This window comes from Clupea harengus, chromosome 11 (assembly GCF_900700415.2).
Source record: "Clupea harengus chromosome 11, Ch_v2.0.2, whole genome shotgun sequence".
In the NCBI taxonomy this organism is placed as follows: Eukaryota; Metazoa; Chordata; class Actinopteri; order Clupeiformes; family Clupeidae; genus Clupea; species Clupea harengus.
In genome coordinates this window covers 10,254,966-10,272,822 of record NC_045162.1, presented here as the reverse complement: position 1 = coordinate 10,272,822, position 17,857 = coordinate 10,254,966, and the positions used below count along the sequence as shown (strand labels likewise).

The 17,857-nt window shown below is 41.6% G+C and overlaps 2 protein-coding genes across 3 annotated transcripts; one reads left to right on the top strand and one right to left on the bottom strand.

The window, feature by feature from the left end:
- Positions 1–1,625: 1,625 nt before the first annotated feature.
- On the bottom strand, positions 1,626–6,325 carry LOC105901619. 2 transcript variants are annotated; one of them, XM_031575897.2, is made up of 6 exons: positions 6,173–6,325; positions 4,108–4,183; positions 3,680–4,012; positions 2,926–3,156; positions 2,602–2,701; positions 1,626–2,503 (listed from the first exon to the last, which is right to left on the bottom strand). In XM_031575897.2, the coding sequence occupies exons 2-6, from the start codon at positions 4,145–4,147 to the stop codon at positions 2,437–2,439; spliced, it is 771 nt and encodes a 256-aa protein (XP_031431757.1). In that variant the 5' UTR covers positions 4,148–4,183; positions 6,173–6,325; the 3' UTR covers positions 1,626–2,436. The 2 variants fall into 2 exon arrangements, with proteins under 2 accessions (XP_031431757.1, XP_031431758.1); XM_031575898.2 differs by having other exon boundaries at positions 4,108–4,153; positions 6,173–6,324.
- si:dkeyp-97a10.3 lies at positions 5,944–16,106 on the top strand. Its single transcript, XM_031575896.2, has 9 exons — positions 5,944–6,028; positions 6,307–6,358; positions 7,009–7,350; positions 7,919–8,188; positions 10,405–10,689; positions 11,104–11,208; positions 11,445–11,500; positions 12,869–14,962; positions 15,517–16,106. Exons 2-9 carry the CDS (start codon positions 6,322–6,324, stop codon positions 15,541–15,543), a joined length of 3,216 nt encoding a protein of 1,071 aa, XP_031431756.1. The 5' UTR covers positions 5,944–6,028; positions 6,307–6,321; the 3' UTR covers positions 15,544–16,106.
- Positions 16,107–17,857: the final 1,751 nt, after the last annotated feature.

The window sequence follows — 17,857 nt, the reverse complement described above, 5'->3', positions numbered from 1 at the left end:
CACATTAACAATACAATTTACATATAACACACATCTTACATAAAAATCTTAAAGAGATGCAATTCAAATGCAATCCTTTTCTATTAGGAAAATATTTACTATATTCTAATTTTGGTTTTATATATATATATATATATTTATATATATTCTATTTAAATTGGTATTTAAACTGTAACTTAATATTATTATTTAGTTTATATTTCAGTTAACTCTATTTATAATCTGTTATATCAGTATCAAAATTCTAATAAGTTCTCTTAAATTCTCAATTTATCTATTTAAACATCTAGTTTTATTTTCCTATGTTACCCTCAGCTAAACCAGTGAGTTGCTATTGATAGCATTAGCACAGCACAACCATATGCTTCACCAACATTGATAGCATTAGCACAGCACAATCATATGCTTCATCAATATACATAGGGAAAATATAATATGCATACAATCAAAATAAATCAATATCAAGTAAACATTTAAATATCAAAAGAACATTTTTTAAACATATTGTGAATGTAATGATGTAAGTTCAGTGTGTGGTAACTGGCTTGTTAAGTTCAGATTCTTTCTTACGACCACGTTTTGCAGTTCGTAAATTCCACTTGCGGTAGGAACAGTCCGTAGATCTGATGTGTTTTCACTCTTACCACGAAATCCGCGAACTTCTAGTTGAAATAAAGCAGGCTCCTGTCAGTCCTACCATTCATACGATGAAAGGATTGCTGGTCTTGTCAGAAAAGCAGGTGCTGACCTCCGATGGAACAGGATTCCGTGTGGTTACTCGCTGGGAAAGCTCGCCATCTATTTCTACTACAATCATGGAGCTATGATGCTAGCATGCAATGCCTAGCTCCACGCGACTTCTTCTTTTCTCAACAACTTAACTAAGGTGACAGTCTACCAACGAAGACAAAACACAAATCAAAACACTTTCAGAAAATAAAATAAAAGTTCACAACAGTACAAATCTAATCAAGTTTCAAGTTTCTAGTTTCTTTAGCTCACTGAAAAACTAACGTCCTTCTCCTAGCTGGCTTTCTTCAATCTCCACCGTTCTACCGTTCAGGAAGAATTAATTTGTTTCTCATTGGCTCACTGTCTTAAAGCAACAGTGCATTTTTGTATAGTTTTGATATTCATCTTAATCTTTTTAAACGTTTTAATCCGATTAAATCATGGATTGTATAACTAATATAAACTACTCTAGTAAGTTTTAATAATATTTATTTCAACTATTTATTCACTTATTTATTAACTAAATCATGTTTATTTTTAACCTGGGTTACAAGTAGAAGGCAGAGGTGGCAGAAGGACACAAACTCCACCCTTAAGTAAAAGTGTAAAAGTACCCAAACATCTACTTTACTACAAGTAGAGGTACCAGTTAACATTTTTTTTTATGTATTCAGTAGGCTACAAACTCTAAAATGTACTGTAAAGTACAAAAGTACAAGTAGGCTACTCAACTAAAAAATTATCAAAACAAATCTGTGTATGACAAACAGATATTGAGCTTGAAGTAAGGGACACGTGCCTCATAAATACATCTTTTGCATATATTTTAAATGTTCAGGCCTTGTTAAGCTCAATGTATGTACAGATCCAAGGAGAAACTTTATTTCTGAGAATTTCATTTGAAAAAAATCATCCATCATTAGTTTAATTCTATATAAAAAAAAGTGCCCTTTAGTTGCAACAAAAGGCTTATTTGGGGGGCTATAGGGGCACCTTTCATACAAAATGCAGCTCAAAGGTCTTAACAGCAAATACATTACCTGCACAAATAAATGACATGCACAGTGATTCACATAAAAATAGACATAAAATAAACATAAAAAACTGGGTGCATACAATAAAATAAAATGAACATAAAAACAGGGATGGAGTGCATAAAGATTTAAGATAAAAAATAGAATACATAAAGAATTCTTCACTCTTCTGTGAATCTTACCTGTGCGATAACCGTGCAATACAAAATCTACACAATAATATAAATAATATAATACAAATATAATAAAATCAGACTTGAAGACTCATCTGAAGATGATATGTACATGTAAGTCCAATAAGTATGTCAATTCATTCAAGTGCTGTGGTACATCACAAACGTCCTCATGGGGTACACCACAGGAAGATGTCACGGCTGCAGGTACACCACAGGATGATGTCACGGGTGCAGGTACTCCACAGGAAGATGTCACGGCTGCAGGTACACCACAGGATGATGTCACGGCTGCAGGTACACCACAGGATGATGTCACGGCTGCAGGTACTCCACAGGATGATGTCACGGGTGCAATTACACCACAGGATGATGTCACGGCTGCAGGTACTCCACAGGATGATGTCACGGCTGCAGGTACACCACAGGATGATGTCACGGCTACAGGTACACCACAGGATGATGTCACGGCTGTAGTGGCTGGTGTTTGAGGTGTATCAGCTACTGAGATTATTATTATTTCTACCACGTGGTGGAGTATAACTGAGCAGCCTGTTTCGTCTCCTAAAAGAAATTAAATAAGATGTGATCAATGTAAACAGAGAGATTGCTTTACTGTGTAATTTGTGTCAGAATATTGTATTTCTTGTAATCTCACTTACAAAAACAAAAATAGCCCTATTACAGCCAGCACAATGACCAATGACACAATGACAGTGCGAATTGGACAGCTTGGACACCCATCTGGACCCTCTGTGGAATCTAGGAATTGGAAAGGAAAACTTAAAGATTGCAAAATTTGGACACTAATGTTATCTGAGATTCTCAAGAAAAGGTTTTTTTTAAACCTGGTATGATGAAATGTATGATATGAAATCTTATACACTAATGTGATCTGAGATTCTCAAGACAAGGTATGATATGAAATCTTATACACTGATGTGATCTCAGATTCTCAAGACAAAGTTTTTTTTTTTTTTTTAAACCTGGTATGATGAAATGAGACACACTGGTTCCCAGGCTGCTGTTGCTAATGCAGGTGTAGTTATTGCCCTTCATTCCCTGCAGGTGGAGTTTGCTTCCTCCGTCAGACATATTGGCCGTCTGATTGGTCAGCTCCACACCGTCTACCAGCCATGTGAATACAGGACTGTCCCACTGAGCTTCCTCACGAGACACATCACACAGGAGAACAACAGAGGCCTCCGGAGGCTTCTCTGAGGGAGGGAAACAGGTATAGGTCTGTATAAGAGACATAGAACAAGTACAACCACCTGAACATTCTGCCTTGAGCTATTTTCAACCAGGAACACAGCAGAAGCTGATCAAACTTTGTATAGTTTATTTAAACTTATTTCAAGTTATTTTATTTTATGACACTAGTCATGCAAATGATGGCAAGCAGGTACGTTTATTGAGGTCCTTTATCTAAAGTCGTTTCCATAAAGTTACTGGACTTTGCCTCAGGGTGTTAGTGTAGCAGCTAGGAGTGTCAGTGTGTTGCTTTTTGAAATACCTGGTCAGGCTGAACTATTTGTGAATTAGCACCAAAATAGAAGAAACCAGTTATATGACTTGACATGAAACCCAATGGCATTTGAAATGCCAGCCTTTGTGTTTGATGATTATGAATGTAAAATATGCTACCAAACTTGTTTCTCAAATGTATGTAAGCTGCTTCTATTTTTACAACCACCCTTTTCACAGCCAAAAGCGTCACATAGAGAGAATCCATTGTACCATGTTTTCCGACATCTTTTTCATCCGATGTCTGTATCCCATTTTGGTTTGTGACTGTGATGGTATAACGCCCAAAGTCAGACTCCTGAACACCAGCAATTCTCAAAGTACTTCCCTCCCTCTCCATACTGATTTTGGGATCCTGGGTTTTGCCGGGATAGGTTGCCAGTCTCCTAGCCCCTTTGTCACTAATGCGTTCCCACGTCACCATGAAGATCTTCTCCTCAGTAGTCTTCTCAATTGAAGCGTCCAGTACAAGTTCCCTGCCCAGTGCAACATAGATTGGCTTTGGAATTTTGAAGTGTACCGATAAGCCCTGGACCAACTGCACACCTGTGGAGGACATGATAAGGGGCTAAGCCTGATGGCTACTGGTCATTTCTTACTGTTGTATTATTAACATATCAAAAGAAAAAAATTAGACTTACACAGAGCCAGGATAAAACCAGTCATCCATTTCAGATTCATCCTCGGCTGTAAAGCACAACTGTTATTCAGGTGTTTCTGTGACGAGTGTAATACAAAATAAAATGTAATTAATTAAACAAAAACATTCCTTCATATATTAAAGAAGGAAATCCTTTGACCTGCATTCTGAAATCCCAAATATTCAAGAAACATAAATAAACAGCCATGGCGAAAAAAGATGAACAAGAACAAGGCTACAATTAAGTTGCTCTCTCTCCCTTCTAGCATATATAGTTTGTAAGTGAGCTTGCTCTCCCAGTTCGTACTAACAAAGACAGTTGCCATGGTCACTAACTATGCAAAGTTTGTTTTCAAGAACACGTCACTGAACATTCTTAACTGTGCTCCTGACACTGACACACACATTATACATTCAAGGAGATATTGGTGCAAAAGGTGCAAAACATACAGAGAAATTATTGGTGTAAGGGCTATCTAGTTTGGGTTGCTATATAGTCACGTCAGTAAAACAATTTTTTGGATGCTGAACTTTGATTGGCCATTTTGTTCAGCAATCCAAATGGAACTTCAAGAGATGTGAGCAAATCTAGGGCGAGTAAAAGCATACCAAATTTCAACATTTTTATCTTAAGTGGTTCTTGAGATTTTTCAAAATGTGTCAGTTGCATCGCCCCCTATGGACAATATTTCACAAAATGTAGCGAGCATCCAATGAATGTGGCAGTGAGGCACGGTGTGGAATTTCGTGAAGTTTAAACCTTTACATCACTCAATTAGCCACTGAGGAGCTAGGTGTTTGCTTTGAACATTATTAGCTAGGTGGTGCCAGCCCACAAATAAATCATAATGAACTAAGTTGAGAGACCAACTTGACATATTATGTCAATTATGTCATTATTAACACACATATATTGTCAATTTGGTGAAATGGTTTTCGAGATATGGACATTTGCAGTCTCTCCTTTGGACAAAATTTCATGAAATTAGGCATCTGTCCATGGAATATGGTAGTGATGCAATGTGTCAATTTTCCTGAAACAAGCCCACAAAGGGACAATTATATTCTGTATCAGCCAAGTGGGGATAAAGTCATGCCTAGTTTAATGTGGATCGGTATTCTAAGTACATGATATCGTTGACCAAAAATCTGTGGAAAAAAACACCATAATGTGGTGGCAACACAAGATAGTGGTCAGAAGATGAAAAAGTACCAGACATGTAGACCTATGCCACATAGCCTCTCCCTTAAGTTTTATTAGTCTGTATAAGAACACATACAGTTAAACTTGTGCAAGTGCCATTCAACCATGACGGTATTCTCCACATTCCCTGGAAACAAGCAACAGACAAAAACATTGTTCATTTTGTGGGGATATGTGGGAATGGTAAGGCATCTGCAGTACAGACAGCTGTGATACCGCACCGTCCATGTTGTGTTACAGTTGACTGGTAGGTTAAACTCACTTCAGAGGGTTGACAGATAAAAGCAGTGTAGGACATTTGTAGGTGAGGTAATCTATGTCAAATGGAATATCACAAGACGTCAACATTCAAAGCAGCACATGCAGACTTTCACTACAGCATCTTTATTCTTATTTTGCATTCATAAGCTTTATTCTTATATTGCATTTATATTTATTGGAAGCTTTATTTGCTTCCAATAAATTCAATTAACAAAATTCTTTTCAACTTAAAACATAAAGACAACTTAAATTTCTAGCCCGTTCGCAATTGCAGTGTAACTGGTCTCCACCCCTATGCTTTGGTGGGCCCACCCATCTGCGTGCTGTTGCCTGTTTAAGAGATCAGGTGTGGCTTCCTGGAGGGAGTTTCAGGTGAAACAGGAAGTGGGAGAGATGGATAACAAACAGGAGTGTATCTGACTGCTGTGTCCATGAAAATGAAGACTGAAGCTCATTTGTGAGTAAATGTATCTGTAATGCTTAGCAGACAGTGAGAATTAGGCTTTTAGCTGTGTGGTAGAAGTTAGGCAGTGCGAGAGTAACGTTAAACAAACCAGCTTTTTGTCTATCTGTGTTTCAAAGCTCAGCTGCATTTACTCACCCTGTCAGCTTAAAATAGATCTGTCCAAATTCGCCCTCCAGTTTTAGAGTAATATTCAGTGTTAATCAGTATTCTTTTTTTCTCTGTACTGTTCTGTTGCCTCCACTCAGTTGACAGAGTTTCTCTCCTTTTAGCCTAAGCTGGCTGAAATGACCACAGCAACAGTTGTGGCTGTTATTCTCACTGGTAAGCCCCTAGTCCCCATTTCCTTTTCCTGAGCGGATAAGGTGTTCCTTAGCTCCCAAACACTACATTTGTTCACTTTATATAATTAGAATGATAGGAAACCATTTTGAAAGGAAAACTAGTTAGCTTGCATTCCGTTTGGCAAGACCTGTTGTTGACATGCCCAGTTTTTATCTGCTTCAGTAAGAAGGCGTTAGCAGATTTTATCTAAAAACACACACACACACACACACACACACACACACACACACACACACACACACACACACACACCAAGTTACAGTGTTTATGGCTGGGGTGAAAGTAAAATACCATTTTCAGTTCAATGGACATATTATGTTAACAAATTATTGTATTTTTCAGTGTTATTTCCATTTCTAGTGTTATTTATGTGAATTTGGAATTGCTTTATATTAGTTTGGTGACATCTGTCCCAGATAAGGCAATATTGGAGAACTAGAATCTTTAATAAATATCTTTGCCTTTTCCCACAACTTACTTGTTCTACCTAGAGTACAGACTCAGGGCCTGTCCTAGCTTAATATCCCTGAGCAAGAGACTGCATTCTGAAGTGAACAGATAAGCTGGTTAATACCTGCTTTTTTTCATTAAATTTGAATTCATAGTTTCTCTCTCTCTCTCTCTCTCAGCCTTGCTGAAGTGTGTCCATTCTCAGGGGCTTGTTTCCATCCAGTTCACCGACGCCCCTGTCCTGGCCACGTCTGAAAAGCCAGCAGTGTTCTCAATCGTGACCGTGTCCGATATCTTGTCCACGACATGGACAGCGCCAGATGGAGGGGTGATCGGGGTATGGACCGCCGCTGGGCCGGTGATCAATGGGGATTTCACGGGTCGGGTCAGCCTCACAGCCACTCGGCTCCAGATCATCGCAGCAGAGCTACGCGACGCAGGGAACTACAGTGTCAATGTGGCGCCCAGTGACAGTACTGGCCTTAACCCAAACACACGCTCTGTGGAGCTGAAGGTGTTTGGTGAGGAATTCGTCTTTTTTCCCGAATGTTGTCTCCAGTTCTTTCATTATAGGACTATTTACTAGTCTCCTACTACTATGACTACTTCCACTACTGCTACTACTAGTTGTTATACTAGAAGTACTAGCCATCATTGGGGAATTAAACAAGCGTGGTATAAAGGTGTAATCCACAACATGTGACTCAAATAGAATTTGAATCCAGACATTAATTTCTAATGTTTTGCACCTCATCCAGTATATCTGAAAAAGCCTGGTCCTGGACCATCCTGCCAATGATTCTACAAATACAAAAAAAGTAAAAAATAAATACATTTAAAAATAAATAAAACAGAAAAAAACATTACACATACTTTTGGCGAGAGTCTAATCATCAAAGCACATTCCACCGACCCAGAGGGCTTCCTGTTTGCCTGGGTCCAAGAGCAGAGTCCACTGAGAATATTATCTGGAGAGTCTCAATGCCTCACGGAGGACTGAGGATTCACATACCACAAGAAAATACTCTGAATTATCGTCAGTCAAACTGTTCTCATATTATTTGCTTCTTTGCCCCCCCCCCCTTTTAGTTGCTGTGGCAGGGGTAAGTCTGAGTGTGGTTCCGTCTGTGCCGGTGGAGGGACGGAACGTGACCATGCGCTGCACCTGGTCGGCCGGCACTCAGACCAGTGTGGCCTGGGGGAGGGGGAACGTGGCCCTGATCTCCGGCGACCGCATCATCATCTCAGGGGGCACCCTGGTGATTAACCCGTCCAGGAGGGACGACTCCGGGGAGTACAGCTGCACCGTCAGCAACTCTGTCAGCGTTGAGACGGCGAGGACCAGTCTTACAGTTTACTGTGAGTAAACTACAGATCACGGCACTGTGTTCGAGAGGTTTCACCCCCAAGTCAGACTGCAAGACAGTCAAAAATGTTACCAGAAAATTTACGGAAAAACCCCAGGCTGAAAGGCTTAAGCATCTCTGAACTTTATGGGACAGAAGAATGCATTAGTGTTAATAGTGTTACAGCAAAAAAAAAATATGATTAATCTGATTCCATTAAATTAATAAATGACCTCCATACCAAGCAGTATATGAGCTAGTGGCACAGTAATGACATGGCACACGAGGAGTTAAATGAATGGTTAATGAATGAGCAGTTTATCACCACAGCAAATGGGAAGCTTCAATGTTATCAGTCAAACTCCAAACAGTCAAACTGAATGTAAGGTAAAAGTACAACTGTAAATGATAACAATTGAATAAACTGGTTGGATGCCGGTTAAACCAAATTGAATAAACTGGTTGGATGCCGGTTAAACCAAATAAACCCAACCACACTCTGTTTAAGAGCAGTGATAAAGGAAGGTGCCTGCTTGATAACCCCAGTGAAATGTTCACGAAGGCAGCTTTGGTTGTTGCTGTATCCTGCTGCTCAGGATCTATGGTTGGGCAGTCATGTTGTGGTGTTAAGCACTTGAGGGCTACAGACAGTGCATGTGGCACGTGTTAGGACTGTCACCAGCCAGTTGTGTGTTGTTGTTGTACCCTGCTGCTCAGGATCTATAGTTAGACAGTTGTTATATTGGTTGTTGGGTATGAGTACGTGCATGTGACAGTGAGAGGATTGGCCGCTGAGGAGTGCCCCAACCAACAGCACAAGGAATTTAACATCCTTTCCTGTTTATAACTAAAATTTCCTGCCTAGACTTCCTGACCAGGTGATTAAGCAGCGGTTACAGACTCCAGTTTTCATGCTGCAGAAGGAGAGGCTTCTAGCTTGGGGACTGCTGGTCTTGCTGCCTCTCAGCCTGGGATTTTGTTGTGTGGTTATGTTTTGATATGGTTTCTAGAGTTGTTGTGTATTTGTTTATATTAATAAGCCCACCAAAGTACTATAGCTTTGTATGGAAGTTAAAATGTGTGAAGACCAGTCTGGAGATGACTTTGTCACAGTCTAAGGAGGCAGTAGTCAAGAACACTGTGCCGACAGTAAAAACAGGGCAGAAGTGGAATCAACGAGAAGCGGTTCAACATGCACAAAGCACATTACAGCATAGGGATATAGGGAGGAAGAGTGGAAGAGCAGGGTTTGGGCTACGTGATAGTGATGCGTGATATGACGAAGTAACGAGGTTGGGCCAGTGTGGAGATAGGTGTTGGAGGCCACAACACTTCTGTTGGATTTTGGTTTTCGAGGACGATCACACAAAGGAGATTTAAAAGAGCTTTAAAAGAGCACTCGAAGACTAGCAGATTACTGAACATAGATACATCTTTAATTTTTACATTATTTATACACCAGATTGTGTTCTTTATTAATCTTAATTGATATGACTTTTTTTTAACCATGTGTCCCACATTAGATGTTTTTATTGTTATGTTAAAAGTGCAATTTTCATTCTGGAGCCACCATAACAGACCCGTTTCTGCCAGATTAAATCACTTATGGCCTTGAGAATGCTCACATCCCCATACAAGTTTTTTTTACAGCAAGAAGACAAATATTAGTTGGATAATTTGAATACTTTTTGAGCAGTGACTCAGTCACAATATGTGTGTTGTTGTTCATTTTTGAGGGGCCATGTTTGACAAAAATCCCTAATGGCCAAAACTTTGTAGACCAAGTACATAGCTGTCCTCATAAGCAAAATGATAGGTATACAACATTGCTAAGTAGCTTTATGAAACCCCTAAACTTGATCTAATTAAGCGAAAATGGTAAAAGTGCCTGTAACTTAATAAATAAACCCCCCATGGCTCTACTATTTGGAATTTCTCCATTATATTGATTCATCTTCCACCAGAAAAAAACAAAAACCTGGTTGAACTGATATGGAATATATAAGGGGGTTCAGGCTCTGGGCTCTGGGCTCTGTAAAGCGCCTTAAGACAATTGTATTGTTATGGCGCTATATAAATAGAATTGAATTGAATTGAATTGAATAAGAGTTACACCCTAGTTAGTCGGTCATTCATTAGACACTGAAATATCCATAACTGAGCTTGCATGATGCAACAACATGTGATATGGTGTTAATGTCCTTCCCTCTCTTTGCCTGATGTATGTAGTTGGTCCAGACACCCCAACACTGGCTAAGGAGTCCGCCGATTGCGTGGCAGGTGGGGACGCAGTGGTGGGACAGGCCTTGCAAATCACCTGCACAACAGAGTCTCTGCCCCCAGCCATATTCTCATGGCAACACGATGGCCAAGCCGTCTCCTCCAGCCAATCAGAAACGGGCTCGCTCAGTCTGCAGATCTCTTCCTCTGATCAGAGCGGCCGATATGTCTGTATGGCGCAGAACTCCATCACCGGGGGCTCGTCACAGCAGGAGACAGAGGTGTCTGTAGTTGGTGAGTTGTTGTCAGTGGTGATAGACGGACACTTTGAACCCTTTTGAAGTTAACGATGCCGGGGGAAAATCAGTGTTGACTTGAGTCTCGATTACAATCTTAGCACCACATTATCATACCAACATTATAATAGTGTTGAAATAAATCTCAAAGGCTTTTTCTTCCAATAAATCCACTGACAAAAATAAAACTACAGTTTAAAAATGAATAAAGCTCGTCCCTTGGTATAATAACAATACACCTGACTTTGATTAATCTAAACGCCTTGCCTTTGAACTGAGTACTTTCTTTACACCTGATGAAAGTTACTGCTGCATTTCATTCAAATTAAATTCAAAATTCAATTATTTCAAATTCATTCTGCAGTCTGGCTTCTCTGTGCCTCCTTAAGCTTCCTGTTTCTTGCTCTTTCAGATACTTGCCTGAGCGGCGGAGCTGTGGCAGGAATTGTCATCGCCTGTTTCCTAGTTATTGTCATCATCATCGTGATCATTATAGTGTTGCTACGCCAGAGAAACAGTACGTTCCCTCATCCTCTTTCATGTGTAGCAGCTTAACAGCGATTTTCCTTTATGTTTGTTTAGTAGAGGTTGCACATTGCATTACTGTTCTCTTTAAAAAAAAAAAAAAAAACTCGGTCTTGGTAATGCTAGCACCTCTCATACTGTATATCAGGTAAACGAAAGCAACAACAGTGAAGGATATAACTTCAAGCGCATGTCAGCCAACTTGTTTCTATTTCTGTTATCCCACAGTGGATAGGAGGCTACAGGATGCCATCAGTCTCCAGAAGACAAGCCAAGACCCTGTGGTAAGAGTTAAACTGCCCTGACCTGAATGTTCCTGACCTCTGACCTTCTTTGACCTGAATGTTCCATAGCTCAGCTAAATTCCCTCTCCACTGACAACTTGCCTCATTTGTGTGTTCATATCAGTGCGGGTGTATTTCCATATGCTTGCTCTTTTTTCTTTTTTTCCTCTTCCTTCCTCTTTGCTCTTCTATCATCCCCCTCTCCCTCCTGTTTCACTTTTTATCCCATATCTCCTGAAACTTCCCTGCTTTCTACATTTCCTCTGGGCTGCGCTCCCATGCAAACTCCCTTCCTCTGCTCATCAGGGGGGATATTCCAGAAAGCAGGTTTGACAAACTCTGAGCTTAACCCTGAACTCTGAACCCTGAACTCTGACTTGATGAACCCTGCGTTTCCAGTTCCAGAACTTTTGTGCATTCACATAGAGGATCCGCCATCCCAAACCAAGTAGTGGAGAGTGGAAATGAGTTCTCCTCCATCAGTGTGCCTGAGCGAGTCAGCACGTGCAACAGGTTTTTCGTATCTGTGCAGCACCTTAACTCTACCTGTCAGTTGTTTTTTTGACTGCATGGCCGTATATGTTCATTAATGAGTAATTAACAACATATCATTGAAACGGATCTGAGCAGCAACAGCAGTGAAACACTGAATATTGAAAAGAAGTAGATCTACATAATACATATGGGTGTGCATATTACAGTGTATGGTAGGGTCAATGTAAATAACACATGAAATGCAGTCCCACACACACGTAATGAAAGGAGTAAATAGGAAAAAAGTCCTATATTTCCCAGGGTCCTTAAAACATATAGTATATGGTGTTTTTCGCATTTATTATGTTTGTTATTTTAATGAAAACGCGTCTGGCATGAATTTCCTTTTTCTGTCGAGGGCATCCCAAGGTTTGCTCTGTATTACACCCTTACCCTTTCATTAAGAGTGCCCTCTGTTGCCCCGAGTGTGTATTACACTGTACCCCTTCATTAAGAGTCAGTTACTGTTGGTAACCGTGGTAACCGTTGAGTGTCCTCTCTTTCTAGAATGGAAAACCCAGAATTTCTCTCAGCTCAGGGTTATCAAACTCAGAGTTTTAACAAAACCCGCTTTCTGGAATACACCTCTGGGATACGCACACAGTTTCCTGTTTTCCTCAAAGGTCTTATTTCTTAGTTCACATAGGGCTCTGACTTGGAAGTTTAGACTCTTTATTTTGTGAAGCATCTTGAAACTAAGTTTCCACCATTGACAATACTACATATATAATGTTACATTTATGCGTGAATCCCTGAATTAGACTTTGCTTTTGCAAGATTACTTTGGAAGTACTGTAACTATAATTATATTTTGATGCCTTTGATCTCTTATAGACTCTTCCACCTCCAGCCAATAATCGAGCAGAACCCATGCAAGACCCACCACTGCACAACCTCAACACTCGCCAGTCAACTTACCATCAGCCAAACATCCCCAATGGCCACACTAATAACCTGCAACAGAATGGACTAAACAACAGCAACATAAACAACGCAATTCAACAAAATGGCCGCCTCAGTAATCGCACACCACAACGCAATGGAAACACAACCACCGACTGGAACACAATTGGAAATGGCAACGGCAACGGCTATAGTGGTCACCAGAATGACAGTTCATTTCCAAACTCTGGCCAACAGAATCCAAACATTGTCATACAGACAGGCCAAACTCAGCCTGGTGCTTTACAGCCTACGGTTCATGTCAACCTGAACACCCTGCGAAGGACTGATCAACAGAATGCCAATACACAGCCTCAAACTGTCAATGTTAACCTGAACACATACCCACCACCTTCCTCAGGTCGCCAGGAGGTCAACACTTTCAGCGCCCCCCAAGTCAACACACTACCCCACGATAACATGAACACTTTGGCAAGGTACAATCAGAATACCCATCAGGGCAGTCCCATACAGACGGGTTACTCGTATGTCAATCCTGCGTTTCAGCCAGACGTGACTGAAACCAGACTCCCCCCACAGTCCAGTCATACAGCTCAGAGATCTGTTGGGAATGACCCACATGTCCACAGTGACTTTGTTCAGGCACGTCAGTCACATCCAACTGATGTGATCCATGCTGGCCACCGTAGTGCCAGCAGACAGCTCTCAACTGATGACAATCTCAGGCATTCTGACCAAGCTCAGACTAGGTCAAGGACTAGGAACAGTGCCCATCCCAGTGATCCCCCCGACTCTCGTGATCCAGTGGAACATGACGCAAGGCACCGCCAGAGACCTTGGGACACGATACGGGGAACCCCGGCGTACCCCAACCACCAGGCCAATCCATCAGGCACATCCAGCAGTAGCAGCAGCACTGGTTCCCAGTCCTCTGGAAGGCAACTGGGGCCCTCTCAGGCAGCTCCATCAAGAGGACCGGGGCCCTCTCAAGCAGCTCCATCAAGAGGACCAGGGCCCTCTCAAGCAGCTCCATCAAGAGGACAGCCTACGCAGACATCCAGACCAGCTGGGAGCGCGTCCAGAGCACGAGAGCCAGAGCGAGACCGAGAGGCCAGGAGTGCGAACGGCCGGAGGGAGGATCACAGCCCTGCCTTCATGGATCCCAACGCTCAGAGGCAGAGAGCCCAGCAGGCCCCAAGCAGCTCTCATGTTGGCAGGCAGCAGGCCCAGTCTATGCAGAGACAAGCTGTGTCCCAGAGCCAAAACACTGCAGCTCAAGCTAACCCAAGCCAAATGGCCACTACAACCACACGCTCAGCTGCAGTGCAGATGCCAACCGTGCCCCAACACTTGGCCGCTCAGCCCCAGGGCAACCCCCAGAGCTCTCAGCATCCTCTGCATGTAACACACGTAAGCCAGGTTGACCGGTCACCACGCACACAGTCCCACACGCTTGCCCAGAGCAGGCCAGAGCAGAGACAGACTGCTCCACAGGGGACTAGCCCTCAGGCACCCAGAGCTGGTCAGAACCCCAGTTCTCTCTCACAGGCTACTCTTCAGCATCAAACCCGCAACCCCCACAACCCCTCTGCCAACCGGAACCAACAGCCCCAGGCTGCGCTTCAGGGCCCCATGCCCCAGGCACGGCAGCAGCCCCGCACCACCCAGCCGGCCCAGCCTCCCCCCGCCACTCAAAAGACCAACGATGCGGGCCGGCGACCCCCGACCCCACCTGCGGTGCTACAGCCGCTCCAGTTCCAGACGATGCCCAGGGATCGTCCGCAGCGGCAGAGGCAGCCACAACAGCAGCAGGCCAGGATGGCCGCTGTGGCTCGGCCGGGCGCAGTCCCAGTGATCAGACACTCAGTGCACGTGCCACCGGGGCACAGACCACCAGGTGCCACACAAAGGCCTCGGTGGCACGTGCCCACCGACGCTCACAGACACCCGGGAGATGCCCACCTGCATGCAAACCTGCAGAGGCACGCCATTGCACACAGGCCACCTCCTGCACACATGAGACAAGTGAGTGTATGCCTTTTGAATACTGGCGACAGTGGTACAGGAGGTAGAGAAGTCGTATAGTAATCAGAAGGTTGCTAGTTCAATTCCCTGTCGAAGCGTCCTTGAGCAAGACACTGAACCCCTAATTGCTCCTGATGTGCAGTGTGCCATCAGTGTAAAATGTGTATACCTTGTAAGTCGCTTTGGATAAAAGCGTCTGCTAAATGACTTAATGTAATGTAAATGAATACTGTGCACTGATTAATTACAGCTATTCAGAAGAGAACATTGAAAGCCTGCATCTTTCAAAGTACAGATTAAATAAAGAGTGAAATGAAATGTAGATAAAGCATGACTAGTATTGTTGGTACTATATCCTGTAAATTAGAAGAGAGAGATGACAGATGCAGTACTATGAATAGTACATACGTTTAGAAAGCAAATCAACATATGGACATGGTATACAGTGTAGTTTGACTAAATTCCTCAGTTCACCTGCTTTTAATTTTCAGTGCCTCTCCATTTTGTTATAAGATGCTCTCCTAATGACATGTTCATCCTCTTTCCCATACCAGGTTCACAGGGGCAGGCCAAGGCAATGACAATGATCTGTGTAATCACTGCAGTACAAAGAACAATTCCTCTGAAGTACCAGAGGAGGGCGCTACATGGACTACAGTACATTCTGAGTTATCTCAGGACTCCGGATTCATTTTATCATGATCCTTCTCAGGTGGAGGGGTTCCGTGTCATCAGTTCTCAAGCCGGTTGTCCAAGTTTGTGATAAAGGACACCCAGACGATGACTAAGAGAAAGCCAGCGAATAAAGGATGTGTGATTTCCTTGAGAAGTTATGAAGTGTCTCAATGAAGTGATGTAAATACAACTGAAGCACTTTTGTTGTGACTTTGAAAACATGAGATATAAAAAGAATGTATGAAATGGTGAACAGGCTTTTTTCAGTCTGGTGAGGTACATTTTTTTTTTTTACATATTTGTTTATATTTTGTCATATGGAAGAACATAATAAAGTATACTTTATATATTTTATAGAAGGAAATGCTATGTTCTTAATATATTATTACATTTATCAAATATGGTGATACTACGTATTGGTGCTGTTAATAAAGGTTGTCTGGTTTGACAATGTGAGTATTAAATATCATTATCATGATCATTGTCATTATTTTGGGTTTTGCCATGACTAACTTAGACTAGCAAATGACAGAGTGAGTTACAGAAACACGACATGGGAAAAATCAGCTTGGGTGACGTGCTGTGCTTGTATAATGTGCAATGCTGCACTGCAGCCCGGATAGGGGTGGGAGCGGCAACTAAACTCTATCAGGAAACATCAGGCCCTAGCCAAAGGAAGGTGAGGTATTTTAAATTGGTTTAACCTTCATTTTTAAAGCCTTCCAGTTCTTGACTCTAGCCTGCTCTAGCAGTGAGGTGGGAGCACTGTGACATGACGCTGTTTTTTTAAAACTTTGCTGGTAGCAGGGCAAATGACAGACAGGTTTCTGTTTTTCCAGTCATCTCTATGAGTCAGATGTGTATTTAAGGAGACACACCTTTTCCCACGTGATTTCTTCCTCATACTGTTGCTATCCTGTATCATCAAATCTACGTACTGCCCAAGAAATGAATATATATTCTTGTGTAAACTTGAATGAACATTTCTGTCCACTGTTGTTGCCTTTAAACCTTCTCAATAACTAGTACTAAGTACTAAGGTTACTACAATAAATTATTGTAATTTGTTACTCTGTTAATTAAAAAAAATCAACTTAAGGGTTGTTTTGAAAAGTGGTCTTGGTTTTGGGCTGGGGGATGTACTCTTCATACTATGCAAATTAGTATGAGCGGTGAAGTCTGTGATTCTAATCCATTAAAGCTTTTGTCAAATTTAGCAAATTGCTCCTCACAGTCCTCTGACTGAAAAAAGATATTCTGTGTGTGCTCAGACTGATCCATAGACTGAACCAGCCAATCAACAGAGGTGTGATTTGATTGGCTGTTAAACTCAAATATCAACAGTCTTTTGCCAGAATCGCAAACTCTCACCTTTACAGTTTTTCTCGATTGCTTAAGCATGATTTTGATCATATTGTTTTGTTTTTCAAAACACTACACACAATTAGCACAACCACACACCCAATTAGCAAAACACCTCAGATCCTTTGCAAAATTAAACACTATTGTAAAAACTATACACTCATTTATCAAAACCATATTTTGTTACCAAATGAAACACACGTTGCAAATTACTTAATCCTGTTTGTACCAGTTACACACTGCTGTTGCAAACCTAAAACACTTTTAGCAATTCTACTTCTCAGTGATTAGAGTAGTGTAAGTGAAGTACACAGAGAAAGAGAAAGAAATATACAATGCATTCACCAAACTAAACTACACAGCCAATGCTGCAGACTGATGAAAATATAATTTATTTCTCTCCATATACCCAAATCAGTCAACATGTCAACATGGAGAATCACAACAAAACATGTCCCAGTTTTCATGCTACTACAGTAGTGTGCATAACACTGTAAGCTCAGCAAATATCAGACAAACGTAAAATTCTGTATCCAGTACAGGTTACAATTATAGTAAAAAAGAAAGAGAAAAAAAAAGATCTGAAAAAAACTGAAAATACAGTACAAATAAAGTTGTTTCATTTGAACCTGATGTCTTTTCAGGATGCGTGCCAGTGTTGACTGAGAGACCTGATGGACATTATTGAAAATGGCATGGTCACCGATAATGTGGGCTTAATGGGGATAATGATCTCTCTCTCTTGGTCTTCCGTGAATATGGGCCCCCTTCCTCCTTCCAAGTTCATCTGATACATTTGGTCGTCTTCTTCAATGAGCACGTTTTCCTCCAGCTTCAGGTCTTCCTCTTCCTCTACCT